General features: G+C 47.9%; 2 protein-coding genes across 10 annotated transcripts in view; one reads left to right on the top strand and one right to left on the bottom strand.

The window, feature by feature from the left end:
- SLC45A1 (solute carrier family 45 member 1) overlaps positions 1-14346 on the top strand; it is a 74830-nt gene extending 60484 nt beyond the window's left edge. For 3 of the 9 annotated variants that reach the window (XM_082329054.1, XM_082329052.1, XM_082329053.1), the window contains exons 2-8: positions 725-1137; positions 2190-2282; positions 2752-2976; positions 4038-4777; positions 5951-6104; positions 7253-7429; positions 8108-11877. In XM_082329054.1, coding sequence (XP_082185180.1) covers positions 735-1137; positions 2190-2282; positions 2752-2976; positions 4038-4777; positions 5951-6104; positions 7253-7429; positions 8108-8661 — 2346 coding nt within the window. In that variant the 5' untranslated portion in view covers positions 725-734 and the 3' untranslated portion in view covers positions 8662-11877. Of the gene's footprint in view, positions 1-724; positions 1138-2189; positions 2283-2751; positions 2977-4037; positions 4778-5950; positions 6105-7252; positions 7430-8107; positions 11878-12893; positions 13008-14311 lie in introns of those variants that run through there. The other 6 variants (XR_014230050.1, XR_014230051.1, XR_014230052.1 and 3 more) reach the window with 6 other exon arrangements.
- Positions 14347-15392: 1046 nt separating this feature from the next.
- MRPS16 (mitochondrial ribosomal protein S16) lies at positions 15393-16152 on the bottom strand. Its single transcript, XM_082329060.1, has 3 exons — positions 16080-16152; positions 15741-16001; positions 15393-15655 (listed from the first exon to the last, which is right to left on the bottom strand). The coding sequence occupies exons 1-3, from the start codon at positions 16090-16092 to the stop codon at positions 15525-15527; spliced, it is 405 nt and encodes a 134-aa protein (XP_082185186.1). The 5' UTR covers positions 16093-16152; the 3' UTR covers positions 15393-15524.
- Between the last annotated feature and the right edge of the window lie 1953 nt (positions 16153-18105).

Below are 18105 nucleotides of genomic sequence, written 5' to 3'. Positions count from 1 at the left end.
CCAAGCATATTTATTGTTAGCTGACCTCATCCAGGTGCTCAGCTTGTATAGTCTGAACTTCAAAAACACATTCTTTGGGTGGTCTGGTAAGGTCTTACGGAAATAGAACCAGCAAGAAGCAGACAATCAGACCCTGTCCTTGCAACAGAGTGTCTCTGCTGAATTCAGGAACATATATAGGAAGAAAACCAAACTCGATCACTGTGAAAAAAGTTTTGCGTTAAGCTTTGGCCTCAGCACAGGCAGCGGGAATGATGGGATCGGTACTGAAAGGTGATTTCACATTGCAGCAGGGGGTCCGAGTCTGCAGCCAAGCCACAGCTTTGCTTTATTGTAAACTTAGACTGAGGTCATGATTCATCTTAATTTAGCTCGAGTGAATTGCAGATAAATGTAACCCTATTGCTGTTATGGGAACTCCTGGGAAGTGTGACATGTCTGAATGCTAATTGTTTTAAAGATTTCAATCTTAATCCCCAGTGATGGTAGGCAACCCCTAGGTAACCAAGATAGGATCTCTGGTGTCTCATTTGTGCAAAGATGGAGGAGACGTGCCCTTAAAACATATACGCCTCATGTTAAGAGATGGAGAGAAAAGGTTGTAGCTAATACGAAGTCTGCACTCAGTATGTGAAATGTTGAGAAATAGCTTGAACTTCAGTAAATGAAATTAAGCAAAGTTTTTCTTATTCAGCTATTTTATTCTGAGCTATTTTTCTTCCAGACGCCTACTCATGATGATTCCACCATCTGCAACAACCCCTGTCAGCAATGCTGCACTCTTGCCAAGCGTGGCTTCTCAGGAAATCTGGAGGTCACAAGTTTCAGGCTATTCTGGATCGATCACGCGGCACATAAGTCATCGGGCTAACAATTTCAAGAGACATCCGAAAAGGAGAAAACACATCCGCCCTTCGCCGCCACCGCCACCAAATACTCCATGTCCTATTGATTTGATTGACTTTGGGGATCTCCAGCCTCAGAGGTCTTTCCTAGAACTCCTGTTTAATGGGTGCATTCTCTTTGGGCTCGAGTTCAGCTATGCCATGGAAACAGCCTATGTTACCCCTGTGCTTCTTCAGATGGGGCTTCCAGACCAACTGTATGGAATGGTGTGGTTCATCAGCCCTATATTAGGTAACTTTTCTTTACGCTATTTCTTCCCTCTTGTTTTTTCCACTACACGGGGTTATATGTTTTTGTTTTCCCTACCTCAGCTGTTCGTATGTATTTTCTGTGTGCTCTTGAGGTTAAGAAGCACTAGCCATAATTTTAGACAACCAAATGGAGAATAATTCTTGCTGTGTCTTGCCTGAAATGGGCCTGGTGTGACCAAAAGGTCTGTTCTTTTAATGGCTTCTCAACCTCTTACATCTTGTGAAAGGGTAAGCTTTGGTTACTCCGTTCCTATATTTAAAAACTAGCAAAAGAGGATCAGTGTATCTGTTTATGTCCCTATGAAAAAAAAAAAAAAAACATATAGAGATAGTTCCCAAGGGTGTATGAAAAAAGTAGGGTGGGATTGCCTTCTCCTGTTTAACTTTCTGAAACAAACGAGGTGTTTAGTAAATGAAAGACCGTCGACCGCTACTGTTATGGGCATTGGATTACTTGCCCTAGCATGGAGGCAGAGCATATCCATTACTATGGGAAGAACCATAGGATGGGCTATAACCACTTGGAAACTTTGTTCTGCCTGTTCTTGTACGTGTGGGATGTGCTTCAGAAGAAGAGAGTAGATAGGCCCCTACTCACAGGCTGGCCCAGAGTAGTACAGGCACCTTTCTAACTCACGTTTGCTTCTTGCTATCTTCCAAGCTAATTCTGCAGGGGATCTTCCATCTAGATTTACCCATCTAAGGGTAAATGAAATAGCTGGTAAGGAACAGAGTCCTTTAGAATTTAAAACTGTTGTATTCTTACTCTTCACCTGATGTCAAACTCTGCTGTATTAATGATGCAGAGTTAACTGCCAGGACAGAGAGCAGCCACACGTTGCGTTATTCAGTCCCTGACCTGGGATGTGCCCGGAAGCACACTGTGCGTGCAACTGGGTGACTAGTACCAACTGGGGATGTCACTATGCCGTGGTGTCCTGCCTTTAACTGCCTTTTAAGCTACCTGTTTTAATTCCCCTGTGAAACAGGCTTGTAGAAAAATGCTGCTTATTGGTAATTCCTTTTTTCTAGGGTTTTTGTTACAGCCTTTGCTGGGGGCCTGGAGTGACAGATGCACATCAAGATTTGGGAGGAGAAGACCTTTCATTCTGGTCTTAGCAGTAGGTGCGTCTTTTAGAAACAACGGGTATAATACTTATAAAGTAGAAACATTGCGCATCTCTCTTCTGTGACATCCCCTGTGGCACTAGGCTGAACAAAATGCCTCTGAAATGTTGGGTATTGCGGGTCTGAAGAAGGTGGTGAGTGGTGCCGAGGTGACGCTTTGGCAGCCGGACATCCATGCATAAAAGCTTCTCTTGTCAGAGTCTGAAGAGATGGTGTTTTGAGGGTCAAGAATGTTTTTCTCTGACCAAAACCAACTCCAGACATTTGTAAGCTTGAACAGTGGAAAAGGATTATGTATATTCTATAAGCCACGCTCATTCCCTAGACTGTGGTGATCTGAACAAGAGCCATAGTGCTTGCCGCAAGCCTGTGCAGGTAGTATAATGTTTTTAGACCATGGAGCGATGCAGGTTTTTTTGCTTGCAAGCAGTTGATTGATTGATTTTTGATTTGGTTTTATTCCCAGGAGCGTTGCTTGGGCTCTCGCTTATGCTGAATGGCAAAGATATAGGGAGTGCCTTGTCTGACACTGCAAATAATCACAAATGGGGGATCGTTCTTACAGTCTGTGGTGTTGTCCTCATGGACTTCAGCGCAGATTCAGCAGACAATCCCAGTCATGCCTACATGATGGATGTATGCAGCCCAGTGGATCAAGACAGGGGCCTCAACATCCACGCTTTGTTAGCAGGTATGCTTTCTTGGTGCTTCCTGGGTGATGTGAACCCTAAGTAAAAAAGCCCTGCTGTGAGAAAGCAGAGTGTAAATCACTGGTCTTTTCCTCTGTAAGCACAATAACCGAATACCTGGAGTGGCAGCACTAATTAACTTTGAAAACAAACTTCTGCTTACTGCAAAAGGCTTTTGTAACTACCAAAAGTCAAACAAGACACAGTCTCGAGTTGTTCATCTGAAGGTCCCTCACATCATTTATAACACCTACGGAAACAAAATTATTTCTCGAGACAGGAGGTTTGGCCTCCTGCAGGTGTGGAAAATGCCTTTTTCAGTCGTTGGGGAGGGGAAAGCGCATACTGGGCGCTATGATCCCTCATTGCTGTCATCTTCAATTGCTGTACTGCCCTAGTCTAGTTTTCCTGTCCATCAGGAGACCGTTTCACACTCTTGAATGTGCTTGTAAGAAAGAAAGGGTACTGTCATAAGGGTTTCACCATGTGGATGGAGTTAGAGAGGTATCCAGTGCCCTCAGAACCAACCTGTTCATCGGTAGTAATGCAGTGGCAGTTTTGTCCGCTGTGAACACGTTGCTGTGTAATGAGCTTGCTACACTTCTGAAGTGATTAGGTCTGTCTTGGACGCAGTTAGATCTGCATTCCTCTAACTGAGTGAGGAAAATGGATTTTCACTTGCTTTCAGGAAAACAGTCTTAGCTGACTGATTGCAGAGCCTTGCCACGAGGCTGGTGGACGCTTCTGTTTTACGGACTGAAATAGCTGAAGGTAAAGTGGTTTGTTCTCGAGAAAGAAAGAACTACCATTTTTAATTATTTGTATCATTACTTTTACAGCACTGACCTTTTCCCTCTTTCTGTACCATGTTTGTACATCCAGACTGTCCTTGTGGCATGGATAACTGTATTTATTACTGCATTTGAATTGAAAAGGGGTTGAGTAGTAAAACAGAAGTAACACGTCGGATTCTACTCACAAATCATTAGACAAATGGTGCTGTGTTGTTACTGACTTCCAGGATTGGCTAGGGAAGATAATCTCGGCTCTGTTTTTCCACCAGGTCTTGGAGGTGGCTTTGGTTATGTTGTTGGAGGAATACACTGGGATAAAACCAGTTTTGGAAAAGCTGTGGGAGGGCAACTTCGTGTCATCTATGTCTTCACCTCGGTTATACTGACTATTACTACTGTGCTGACTCTAATTAGCATTCCAGAAAGACCCTTAAGGTCCTTTAGCAGGAAGAAAAAGGTGATGAAGAGTCCAAGTCTTCCTCTTCCTCCTTCTCCACCTCTCTTCTTTGAGGAGGGTGTAAATGAAAACTTTGCTTCTCATAACTCAGCTCACTTATATGCAAGTTTTACGAGTCCTGTTTCCCCCCTCAGCCCACTCACACCCAAATACGGCAGTTTTGTCAGCAGAGACAATTCTTTGACGGGAATTAATGAGTTTGCATCATCATTTGGGACTTCAAATATTGACAGTGTGCTTATAGACTGTTTTACAGGCGGGCACAGTAGTTCCTTAGCACTTCCAGCTAGCTTGCCCAGGCAGCCTGTCAGTGTCAGCTTTCCTCGGGTGCCTGATGGCTGTTACCAAGGAGAAAATGGAGTTCTGGAGCAAGGGGAGAGCAGCATAACACCGGGGCCTGACGGCGAGGCACTGAGGGTGGGCTCACTGGATGCGATAAAGCCACGGTCATCGGGGATCCTGAAAAGACCTCAGACCTTGGCCATTCCAGATATCGTAACAGGACACTGTCCAGAAAATAGCAGAAGAAGAAACGTAACCTTCAGCCAACAGGTAAGGGCGGAAAATCAATGGTATGATCATGTAAAGCTGAGCATTCATTTTAATCTCTTCATGTAGTTTTAAATGTGTGGTGCACAAATTCATCCTTAAAGACTGCTCATGACAGTTTGTTCATAAAAGTCATTATGGGAACAGCATACCTGCTGTGACTTTATGGGTAAAATAGTGGGTAGGATGTGAATTATGACTGGCAGTCTCTCGACTGCCTTTGTTAAGATGGCAGAAATGGGAGTGTTCCCCTCTCACTGGGCCATGTTTGAAAGTTAGGTCGGCTTGCAAGCAATTTTAGCCGTGCTTCACCACCCAGGGAGCTACCACGTGAGAGCAGAAAAAGACACATTTTTATTCAGCCTGTATCTTTCCTTTCCACAGAAATACCTGCGAGGTAGGGCCAGGGATAGGATTCTCCCATGAGCTTCTCCTTACGGCAGTCATTACGTCTGGTTCTGTCAGGGAGATGAGGTTTCCCTTATCCAGGGATAAGACTCTGACCTCATCTCCCACTGTTGGTGATAACTTGGAGTGTCTGAGACCTCTGTATGCTGGCCCATTTTTTTATGATCTGGGATGAGGTAAACTGTCCTCTGTTGTTTTTTGGTTTGTTTGGTTGGGTTTTTTGGGGGGTGGGTGGGTGGGGTTTGTTTGTTTTGTTTTGTTGCTGTTGCTGTGCTTTGACCCAGTTTATGAGAGCAGACTTCATTAGGGCCAGGATTTTACATACTGTGCACGTAGAGATCAAGCATTAAGGTTAGCAAGCAATGAGAATGTGTTTCAGTTAAAACTGGCCTCTTCTTCCTCAATGTCTCTAAGACTTCAGGAACCAAATTCACATGAATGTGGGTACAGCTCCTATTAAATGCAATAGAATTTATGCCTTCCCTATGTTAGCATCTCGATGTGGTTGCCCAACACCCTAGAGAAGCAAAGAGTACTGGTTTAAGTATACTGAAAGCTGCAGCGCTGTGCTGCCATTTAACACTTGTTCCAAGGCTGAACTTACGGCTTAGCTAAGTATACTGTTCTTCATCTCCAAGTCAACATACTGCAGCAGCAGTGTTTAACTTTCAGGTAATCAGATAGGTGTCTAATATTGCATAGGTTTGCTCAAAGGATGTTTGGGTTTTTCTTACTGTGTTTGTTGACCTGGGAGTTCTTATGGTGCAGGTTGCTAATATCTTGCTGAATGGTGTTAAGTATGAGAGCGAGCTGAATGGATCAGGCGAGACCTCTGAGCAGCCACTCTCCATGAAACTTCTTTGTTCGACCATCTGCCAGATGCCCAAGGCTCTTCGTAACCTCTGCATCAACCACTTCCTAGGTATTCAAAAAGTGCTATCTTGCTTTCACCATGAAGTAGTCTACCTTGGGTGAATGTTTTAAAATATTAGATCTATTGCTGTAATGGCTGCTAACTAGAGAGGACATGATTTGTTCCATATACACTTGCCAATAAGGTACTTTCTGGTATTTAGTTTCTTAGAAACCTGTGAAAGGAAAAAAAAAAAACCAACAAAACAGTAAAGCCTACATTCCTAGAAAGGGAATAACAACAGCCTAAATCAGCACATCCGTTAAATGGAATGTTTACACCGGGATGAGAAACACCACTGAACCAAGAACTTGAAACTATTGACTTTTTTTTTTTTAACACTCTGAAACTGGCATTACGGAGCAGAAAGACAAGATTAGTTGTATTTCCCTGCTTACACCTGAGACCAGCGTTCATTTTCCTCCCTTTAGACTGCATGTGTGTAGGGGTCCCAGAACAGGCCGTGAGGAGGTGTGGAATGCAACACTGCAGGAGTGCCCATAACCAGTGCACTGTTAGCTTTACTCTTTCCAGTGCGTGACTGATGGTTAGGGAGGGCTTGCAAGCAATCCAGTTTACACAAAATTGGACAGAAGGTAACAGGTAGTTAATACTCATTGGCTGTGAAAGGAATTAAAAGACTGCCTGCATCAGTGGCCCTGATGCCGGTTTGTGAGTAGGAGTTTTTAACTGTGTTGGAGGTGCTCTAGAGGCTGCAACCGTGACATAAGAAGCACTCCTTCCACTTTTATGTGGGAGGACAACAGCAACCTGAAATGACTATATGATGAGCCAGTCTGTGAAACTGAGTGTTGTGTCCTGTCAAAACCTGAAGGCAGCTCAGACTGTTGTAATCTATTTTTCTGTCTTGCTAAACCACTATTCTATGGTCTGTAGTCAGCCTCTAGGATTCCACTTAGGAATTCAAAGGATAAATCTTGGACTTCAAAATCCTGAATGTCTTTGACAAACATTGTAGCATAATGCACAGGGATCAGCAGTCTCAGATACATGTGGCTGAACATTAAGTAATACTCATGTTGCACAACCTGTCTTCAGTTGTGATTTGTAACATAGCTAGTAGCATCCATATAAGCTCTATATAAGGAGAAACAGATATTCTGCAATCCTAATAGGTTACTTCTGGCTTCTTTCAGGATGGCTTTCGTTTGAGGGGATGTTACTCTTCTATACCGACTTCATGGGAGAAGTAGTGTTTCAAGGGAATCCGAAAGCACCTCACAACTCAGATGAGTATCAGAAGTACAACGCTGGGGTCACCATGGGCTGCTGGGGAATGTGCATCTATGCATTCAGTGCTGCTTTCTATTCAGGTACTTAGTACAGCCATCTCAGCCACTGCTGTGAGAAAGATGCACCCACTCCTTAAGTGGTGTTTCTGCAGCAAGTAGTCCAGCATTTATGTTGCACATAGCCTACCACGTGGCATGAGTGCTGAAGCAGAGTGTTCTTTTTCACCGTATTAACTCTGCTAGTTAGCTTGGCCTGCACTGACAGCGGGTAAGGCCAGCAGTCCAGTAAAAACACATCTCTGTTAGCATATAGTTCCATTCACAAGTGGCATTTTCAATGTACATTGAATCCAGAAACACACACAGCCACCATAGGAACAGTTCTGGTGCAGCAGCGCTCAGTGCCCGTGTGCCCCCAGCAGAGCGCCCCGGTGTCACATGCCACCTCAGTCATGTGTCTGCCTCACCCCACCCCCAACAGTTGTCCCTCTGGGACAGGAGGCACTGCCAGGCTTCGGCTCTGCTGTGCCCTCCGCACATGTAGGGCAGCAAGGCTGCATTGCGGCAGTGGGATTTGGAAGGCGTCCTTGGCGCTCACGTGTGAGCCACAAGTTACTCAAAGGCGTAATGGTTGCCACTGAGATGTGGCTGCCTAACAGCTGGGCTGCGAGGCCCAAAGGTGCATCCCTTGGGTCCACTGACCGGCTAGCAGCAGGGAGGGCCACAGTTCACCCCAAATGCCGTGCCATTGTCTTGCAGCCGCGCTGGAGAAGCTGGAGGAGCGGTTCAGCACACGGACGCTGTACTTTGTGGCATATTTGGCCTTTGGGCTGGGCACGGGGCTGGCCACGCTCTCCAGAAACATCTATGTGGTGCTGTCACTGTGCGCTACCTACGGCATCCTCTTCGCCACGCTCTGCACGCTGCCCTACTCCCTGCTCTGCGACTACTACCAGAGCCGCGAGGTGAGCCCCGGGCTGGGCACGGGAGAGGGGCTCCCGTGGCGCCCCCTTACGCTGTGTCCCCCGCAGTTTGTAGGCTCACAGGCGGAGGGCACACGGCGTGGGATGGGCGTTGACATCTCCCTGCTGAGCTGCCAGTACTTCCTGGCGCAGATCCTCGTGGCCCTGGCCATGGGGCCGCTGACGGCGGCTGTGGGCAGTGCCAGTGGTGCCATGTACTTCGCCAGCCTGGTGTCCTTCCTGGGCTGTCTCTTCTCCTCTCTCTGCGTCACCTACGAGTTGCCACCCACCGAGGAGCTGCCGCCCGCCGAGGAGCAGCGCCCGCTCTTGCCCCGCACACGGAACGAATAAATGGGAGATGCCGCCACAGCCCCTGCTGCCTCATTGCATTGGCCTCCCCACTGTGGCGCAGTGGGCTCGTGTGCCCCCAGGACGGCAGCAGTGGGCATGGCAAACACCGAGAAGGTCTGTGCTGGCATTGCTGAGCTTTCCCCTGCCTGCAGGAGGGCAAGGGGCGAGTTGGCGGCGCCTGGCACCATTCATCCTTCCCCTGAGGCAGCAAAGGCCCATCTGTGCCCCTGGGGCCACAGCAACAGGAAGCGGTGATGTCAGCCTGGGGCCATTCACTCCAGCTGCCCCACAGTGCTGTCCGTGCTGGGGGGACAAGCGGTGTTTTATGGCCTGAGGCAGGGGACCCAGAAGTCTGGTGCTCAGGCAGGGTGACCACGATCTTTTGGGCAGCAGGGAGCTGCAGGGCTGCATGCACCGCTGCAGGTGCCGCCACTGTGGGAGTGCTGGGGCCTTGGCCAGCTTCATGGGCAGAAGGTGCCGTCTCATGGCCAGGCAGAGTGTCCCGGTCCTTGGTTGCCAAGGGCAGCAGTGACTCCTGTGAGGCCTTGTGGAGCAGTGGGGCCAACCTGCGGGTCTCGGCCTCTGCCCGTGGTAGGCCTGGCTCTGGAGGGTGCTTTTCAAAACTTCGGAAAGGCTGAGAGCAACTGGTCTTGCTGAGGTGACATAAGTACTTTGTCAAGTGCCACGGCTGGGCTCCTGGGTGCGCAGAGCTCCCACCAGCAGAACTGCTCCAAGAAGCCGCTGTGGGGTGAAACCACAGTGGCCTGGCTCCCACCCAAACCCTGATCTGTAGGTTCTGGCTGTGGTCCATGGTGATGGTTGCCAATACATGCATGTTTGCTTCCACATTAGACTTCTAACTAAGACTACAAGGTCTTGTGATGACTTAGCAGGAGGATGGGCAGTTGTCCATAACCCAGCTTTGGGGAGAAGGGTCTTTGTGCATTGCCTTCCCTTGGATAGAAGCTTACTCTCAAAGTTAAGTTGAGAATTTAAGAAAAAACATTTGTGTGAAAGCCTGCAGCACATCATCCTTGTTTTTCATACAGTTGTACCTTGTGACATTTTAAAATCTGCATGGGAATCAATGATTAAGTACTTGTCAGCTAGAGCTGCATCTTCCATATCTCATTGAAACTAGTAAAAGGGCTTTGAGTTTCATTATCTGTGAGAATTCTTAATTATTCTGATTTTGGAAGGTGGTAAATGGGTGAGATCTCATACAAGTTCCAGTTAAGCCCAGGAGTCTTGAGAGCAAAGATGAAAACAGAAATAAAGTTAAAAACTATTTCTAGGATTCCTGTCAGCCTGCCTCCGTATTTGGGTAGGCAGACAAAGTCTACCAAGGCTGATGGGCATTTTGGTGTTTACATGTGCTATGCATGGCATTCCTTTAGAGGTTATTTTTGCTCACCTGGTCTTTAGGTCCAGAAGAAGGGTTCTCTCTGGAGGGTCACTCCTTTTAAGTGAGTTGTATCTCACTGTTCACCTAAGTTTATTCTGATGCTTGATCTATGATGCCAAGATGAAAGAACTTGTGTAATCTTTAGGTGTTGTGGCTTACTATACTCCAGTGCTGAAAGCATAATGCACAACTTGTAAGAACCTCTATTTTTTATCATCCACCCCTGAGCATTACTTTTTTTTGAGGAGCAAGTTTCATGCTACTCAGTATTTACTTAGAGGAACACTACTGAAGTTATGAAGTCCGGCACTCAGAGGTAAAGGACTGTCAGATCGATGAGTCTATTAATCTTTCTTTTCTTTGTTTGGGCTTACGTAGTGTCATATCTGCAGGAATATCTGTGACGTGCCATTTCCTTGATTATGGGACAGCTGTCTCCAAGAATGTTCAGGATGAAGCTAGAACAAAATAGCATGAGAAACTGTACATCTGGTGCTTCTGATTTCTGACAATCTAAAGACTTGACTTCAGAGAATTTTTCTTTTCTTGTTGGTCCGCTGTGTAACCTTAAGTTCTCTTCCTTATCTTATTGATCTTTTAAACTCAGAAATTATTTTTTTTGGTCCCACTAGCTAATGCAGTACTAGTTCTTAAGATGTTTTCTCCTCTTAAGTTTTGTAGCCAGCATTATTGCACTAAATGGATCATGAGCACTTTCCTTTTCTAGGTAGCTGGAGTTGCAGATCATTTTGTTGCAAGTGAGGATCTTCAAAAGATTCATAGAATTGATTAAATCAATGTATTTGATGGTAATGTTTGTCTCTGCTTCCATCTGTAAATAATATTATGAAATATGTTTATATAGTTACAAAACTATTGCTATACCCGTATCCATTACCTAATAGAATATATATTACATTTTCTATTTTATGGGATATGGACTTTATTTTGCATATGTCTTTATGTAGTGTTTACATACATAGTACTTTTAAGTCAACATCAATGTATGTTAATTTGGGGCTTTGAGCAATGCTAGTGGTGTCTGGAAAAAACCCAGAGCCTGCCACCATCATGCAGAGTTGGAAGTCACACCAAATCCACAGAAATAACTTAAAAAAGAGGCATTGCTTACTTGCTTATTCTCTTCCTTTGTCATACATTTTGTGTTTTACAGAAATTACTGTATGTGGTCACTGTTGAACTGTGAGCTGCAAAGTGATGTTTACCTTTTGGAATCCAAACACTTCAAATATTCTGTCTAAATCTGCGAGCTGCTGTTTAGAAGTAAGATGCATGAATTTAGGCAGGAAAGTGATTTTACGCCTTGCTGTAGTTTAATCTCTTCAGTGGTGCCTAAAGCTTAATTTTGATTAAGTCCTTATCATTAAAGGTTGCTTGATGGCAATTATTTGTGGATGTTCATAAATGTATTTATAACACCTGTACAGAAGTAGGAAAAATGGGGAGAGGGGCAGAGAAAGCACCTAATAAATTGTCTCATGTTTGTAATTAAGCTAGCTGTAACCATTTCAGCGTGTGTCTGCAGTTCACTCGACCTCTGCCTTGTCTCTCAAAAAAGACAACCTAATAATTTTGGAACTTCTGCTGTATCTTTGAATGAAGAAAATAAGTCTTTTCAAGAATCAAATAAAATAAGATTGCATGACTGTATATATAAAAAAAGAAAAGCTATATATTGGGGACTATTTGAAAAGAGTGTCTAGACTATATTTTCTACTAACGAGTAGTTAGTCATCTTGTACTCTATAGGACATGCACTTTATTTTATTAAAATAAGAATTTGTCTTTGGGTAAAAGGTGGCTTTCTTAATGTATGTTCTCCCTCCCTCAGACGGGAAGACAGCCTTAGCAAGAGACTTTTAGGTGCCATTACCATAACAACATCCAATGGATTGCATTAAGTACAATAAACACCTTGAGAATTCTATGACTGCTGGAGCTGAAATGCCAAGGGAGATCTCCAGCATCTGTTTAATTTATCTAAACTGACATTTTCCATACTTCTGGTTGTTAAGACATAATGATTCGTTTAGCCTAGCTTTTCTGCTGGGAAGGTTTTTGTTGATGTTCACTAAGGAAATGGCTGCAGCAACTTTCCATTGCTGTTCCTCTGCCCCAGGCTGCTGCTTCTGTAGCAGGGTCAGTGGAAAGGAAGGTGCTAGTGAAAGTGGGCCTGCATTTAGGGTGGCAAATCTCAGGGTGCAACGCCCAAGACAACAACAAAAACTAGGGCAACAGTGCCGGGACAGACTAGAGGTCTTTTACTAGAATTCTTAGGTTTCTTGGTATTGCCATCCATGTTGTCTCCTAACAGGTTTGAAGGTTTCAGGAAAGATAGTGTTTTACACTGTACAAGAAATGTTTAATGTTAAAACCCTTGCCAGTGTGCTCTTTGTCTCTCTTGTATCCTGTGCAGAAATGGTAAATGCATGGAATAATGAGAATTTTCGGTGTATGCAGCTTGCTGTCTAACGTCCCCACCCACAGCAGTAGCCAAGGAGTTTTACTTTAGATCTGAAAGGCAACAGCATAGTCCAATACCCAAATAGTGCTAATAGTTAACAGTAAGCAAAGGGGAGGCTGCTTCATCACCTTGCCTGGTGTATGGAAAACAGAAGTATTCCAGGAGCAGGAAGAAAGCAGGCAATGAGTAATATTGATCAGATGAATTCAAATGCGGAATATGCATGGAGTAGCAGTCTGCAGACTGAGGAGCAGTCTGCAATGGGGATGATGCAATATTTGCCATGTATATAAGCTGTATGTAAGCTTGCTTGTTTGTTTGTTTTGTTTTTGCTTTTTCTAGGATCCAGCAATAGCTTTCTTGAACAAAGGATAACAAATTTTGTTGCAATAGCCAATGGAACTGCCAACAGAGGAAGTCACAGCGTCAGAGCAGAAATGAAGATTTTGGTTTGTGTGAGTACAGTGCTAACCAAGCTTACGAAAGCTGCTTAAACAATGAGAAATTTAACAGCATTGCTATCAAATGCTACGAAGAATTATTACGCTAGAGATACGAGCTTGATCTGTAGCTTTCTTCAAGCCTAGCTTTTGCTGTGCATCAGCCTGATGATACTCTACTCTGCTTCTGGCTTATGCTCACTCCTTGTATGCATTTATTTTTTTTAGCCCACACAACTTTTTGGGGAAGAGGGGAAGGTGACAATATAGCTGAATAAGTTTAATAGCTTCTTCCTACCAGGAAAGGAAAATTCTTGCTCCTTTTGCCATAGCCTTTAGTCTAGCAAGAGTATTCGGTGCCGTGGCTACAGTAACACACACACCCTTGAACCTAGATCCCTATATGTTACATTACTATGTACAGCCCCCTTAAGCAACAGGTCATCATGGCTCCAAAGAAAAGTATCAGCTAATCTCTTGAAAGGCAGGTTCAGCCCGAAGTGTAAATGGCATTCAGTGCTCATTGTCAACCGCTACTGGTTTTCTCTAGCAAACTCCGGGAGGCCTCAGCCATACCGTTTTTCCAGCACTACACCTCTCACCCTTTGCAAGATACTAGAATTGCTCATTGTAATTTGTTCGCAGCCTTCACCTGCTGACAGCATCACAGCAGCTATCTGAGAATTATGGTTTATAAGCTCAGTATGCCTTTTTTTTTTAAAAAAACTTGGCCTGTCCTGTACTGGTGCACAGTACTCTGCATCTGTGCAGAAAAAAACACTGCTTCCATGGCAGGCTGGGTTTACTGTGGCCCAGAGGCTGCGCATTGTTGCACAAACTCTTCTTCTTTTGATCCACATGCAACAATTTAGGAACCCTGAAAAAGGCATTTGTTTGGTCCACAAGAAGAAACAGACCCACCACTTGCACGGACAATGAAAAGGGAGTTAGGCGAGGAGAAACACTGTTTTCTGTAAGTCCCCTCTGATCAGTTGCATGTTGTTTCTCAGTGTAGCAGATGCCTTAGCAGGGGACTTAACATTTAAGACAATAGGCAGGGCAAGAGAAAAGCTGAGAGGAGCCACTGTGGAAACCATGACCTCAGCGGTGCCAGGCTCTCCTTTTAGTGCTTTATTTACCTGGTGTTATTACTGTGTCTTGCAACAGTAGTGTCCGGTGCCAATAGTCACTCACCCTATTGCATTACAGAGCACCCCCATAGCACTTCGGTATTCAAAAAGACATGAAAGCAACTGCTCTACTGCCTTGTATATGATTGTGGGATCCTTTATTTAGCAACAATTTTTTTTTTTTTAATAGGAAAAAAAAAAAGCCAGGCCTCCACAAAACTGGCTCAAAAGAAACCTTACAGACCTACCTTCTTGTGTTCGAAGCAGAAAGCTCCAGAAAGAGAAAGCTATGTGGTACCTTTAGATTATGATAGGAATAACAGTGCAGAGGCAAACCTTTACCTTTGAAGCAAGGAAATAGAGTAAGCTAGAAAGGAACTGCCTAGAAATCCTGTACCAGAGTACGGTCACCATTTTATATGGAATGTGACTCCGAACAGATCAAATTTATGGAAGGGGGAGGCATTAGAAAAGCAATACCACCGTTCACAGCCTCATCCACTTCAAAGAATATTTTTTAATCATCTAATCTTTCATCCATAAGCAGAAATAAACCCACCTGTTCCCAGTATTGTGATTTTGTTAAAAGCAAGCAAGCCAGCCCCTTTCTTCGAGTGTTTTGTCTATTCTTCCTCTATCGGGGTGGTTATGCTACAAGCCTTATCAGGATGCAAAACTGAAAACTTGTCTTTGCCTGATCTTTGTAGGGTCACGGCAGAGTTGCGCCAAAGGAAAGCCCAAAAAGCAAGAGGTGTATCTGATCTAGGAGGGAGACTTCAGTGGGTTTCTTGCTTCTCAGGATAGGGTCAAATATGTGATGAAGTAGTAAGGCTCATATCTCACTTCATGCAAACCCCCTCCCTCTTTACCCGAGACTGAAATCTTTCCCTTTTGCTTGTAAATAAGCAAATCGGCCCAGAACCTCTCTGGAAAAACGAAACAGAAATGCAGCTGCAGTCCCATTTGCATTTGTCTGCACCAGGCCTCTCCTGGACCACTGGACTGTCCTGTTACAGGAAATCAGTGTCAGGAGTCAAAACACTTGACAAGTGCAGCAGGCAAACGTCAGCTGGCAGAAGTCATGCCATTGCTGGAAAAAGTGATACGCTAGTGCTAATAACGTGCCTTTAGAAAAAGCCATATATGCCTCCTGGAATAGTTCTGTGCCTGCATTACGGTAGGAAACCCCCTTTTATATTTGCTGCATCAAATCTGGCAGCAACAGTAAACGTTTCAGAGCAGAGTCTGGAGAGAGCAGCACATGCACGGTGTCGAGTGTGCCAGTGAGACTTTAATGCAGTCAGATGCGCTGACGGGGCAGGGCGCGTCCTCGGAGCGGGGCGGGCCGGCGCTGTCCTGGGCCGCTCGGCGGCCGCTCGGCAGCCCCTCGGCCGGGGCATCTCTCAGGGCACGCCGCCAGCCCCGGGCGAGCCGTCCGCAGTGGGTGCGGCGGCCTCCTGCGCTCGCCGCCGCCGCCGCAGCCTCTCGGCGCCGGTCACCGTCATGGGGTGGAGCGGCAGGAACCCCGCCAGACCTGCGAAGAGAGGCGGTGAGCCGCGGCGAGCCGTCCCGGGCCCCCACTCCGCCCCCCCGCTCCCGGACGCCCGCCCCGGGCCTACCCAGCAGCTTCTCAGCGGGCCGGGAGAGCTGCGCGCCGCAGCCCAGCCAGTGGCGCAGCCGTTCCAGGTTGAGCCCCGCCACCCTCTCGCCGTGGGCGTTGGGGAGCGGGTCGAGGCAGCCGAGCTGCTCCAGGTACTTCCCGTCGCGGGCGCGCCTGCTGTGCGCTGCCACGATGCGGAAGAAAGGCCGGTTGGTGCAGCCGCCGAGGGCGAAGCGGATCACGACGTGCCCGCCGCGGTAGCCCTTCAGGAGGCGGCCACCTACGAAGAGAGCGCGAGACGGTCAGGGGCCGGGCCGGGCCGGGCCGGGCCCAGCGGGCCGCGCCCGCGGGCACTCACCGAGCTGCACCATGGCGACGGCCGGGCCTTCTCTGCGTCGCGGCGTGATGACGTACGAGGGGGCGGAAGCGTGGTGGCTAGCGCAGCTCCGGGCTAAGGGGCGGGCGGCCCGGTCGCGGGGGAGCGGGGGGGGCCGGTCGGGGCGGGGGGGAAGGAGGTGCCGGGGAGCGCGGGTGGGGGCGCGCCGTAGGCGCAGCTGCTCGCAGCGGGAGAGGAGGGAGCGGCGGGACGGGGCCCGGGGGGCGGCGGCGCGGCGCGGAGGGATGTGCAGCTCCGCCGGTTGGCTGTTTCCAAGTCCTTGTGGCTGAGAGCCTGCTGATTTGTGGCTTCCTTATGGAAACGGGATCTTCGGGACGTCTTTCTCCATCTTTGTGCGGATTCTTTAATTCCTCCCGCTCTGCCCTGTTGTCCATGGCGAATTTTTTTTTTCTTTCTCCATCGCTATCTGTCTGGTTCCCTGTCCCTATTTATTAGTTTTTCCCTTTCTGCCCTGCAGCCTGTCACTATTTTTCCTTTTTCCATCTTTCTCTGTATGGCTCTCGGCCCCTACTTTTTAAAATTCCTCCTTCTGTGTCTTGTAGCCCATCGTGGCTTTTCCATTCTCAGTCTCTCTTTGTCTGGCCCCCGGTCCCTATTTTTTAGCGCCTCCCTCTCAGCGCTGTCGCCCATCGCTATTGTTTTCTTTCACCATGTTGCTCTGTCTGGCTCCCTGCGACTATTTTTCCTTTCCTCCCTATCTGTCTTGTAGCCTATTGCTATTCTTTAGTTCTCCATCTCTGACTGGTTCCTTGTCCCTATTTATTAATATCTCCCTCTCCATCCTGTACTTTGTCTCTTTTTTGTCTTTCTCTCCCTGCCCCTATTCTTCTTTCCTCCCTCTCTGTCGTGCTGCCTGTCCCAGGTTTTTCCTGTGTCTCTGTCTTGCTCCCCATCCTTCTTTGTCGGTCTCTGTCCTGCTCCCTCTCCTTTCTGCTGCCTCTCTTCCTCTCTCCTTGCTGCTTCTTTCCACACCACTGTTGGGGTCTCTTGTCCCCATCCTTCTTTCGCTGTTCCGTTCCCTGCCTCATGCGTTCTCGTTACACCCCCCTGTCCAGCCAGCTGCCACTTTACTCTTCTATTGTCCTGCACCCTGCTCCTCATTTTTGGTGGCCTCTGCCCAGCAGCCCATCACTCCAGGAGCCAGCCGACCGACCGTTTGTTCTGCACCAAACTGACGAACATGGCTCCAGGAATGACTGCTGAGGTGTCCGAGGGCCAGGGGGAGCGTCAGTGGCCCCAAGCCCCGGGGCAGACTCGCTCCCGGGACTTACGTGCGTGACTGAATAAACACCTTCCTTCTCCTTTGCCCTCACGGCTGCGTTTGTGCTCCCTTTGCACCGGGCAAGGGGCTGTGACAGAGACCAGGGTAGGAGGTGACTGATGCACTGTGGGGGTCGGGCAATGGCCCTTTGTTCCTGCTGGGCTCCAGCTGTGGGCCGGGGCTGGAGAAGCCTCAGGTGCGGGTGGCGAGGCTGATGGTGCTGGTACCTCCATGTAAAGGGGTGGCTGCTGAAGAAGAGGTTAATGGTGCCCTGCCCCAGGTGGCTATGGAGGGGCCAGTATGAGCCGAGGAAGGAGCTGAGCGGTCGCTGGGTGTGCGGCTGCACCGAGGGAGAAGATGAAGGGGGACCGGGGAAAGCCCCGAGGAGGGTGGCGGTGCCTGCAGGGGTGCGGCCGGGCCGGCGGGGTCCCTGTGGGAGGCACGGAGCGGGGAGGGTGCCGCGCCGGGTCGGGGCCGGGCGGGGGCCGGCTGGAGCCGGAGCTGGTGGCGGGGGCTGCCCGGAACCGCGCTGGGGGGGTTCGGCGGGGTTTCCACGTGCGGCGGTGGCGGGGGGAACGGTGTCCCCGCAGGGTCACAGCCCCCGCAGGCAGCAGCCGCCGCGCTCGCTGGCGGGAGCGGCAGGGAGCGCAGAGCTGCGCTGCCGTCCAGAGCGGCGAGGGAACTGGCAGGGCTCTACGGCCATCTGGTGCGGCCAGCCGACGGGCC

The sequence above is a fragment of the Platalea leucorodia genome (genome assembly GCF_965183815.1).
Source record: "Platalea leucorodia genome assembly, chromosome: 17".
Lineage (NCBI taxonomy): Eukaryota > Metazoa > Chordata > Aves > Pelecaniformes > Threskiornithidae > Platalea > Platalea leucorodia.
The sequence above is the reverse complement of the archived record's forward strand: the minus strand, read 5'-3'. Positions and strand labels throughout refer to the sequence as shown.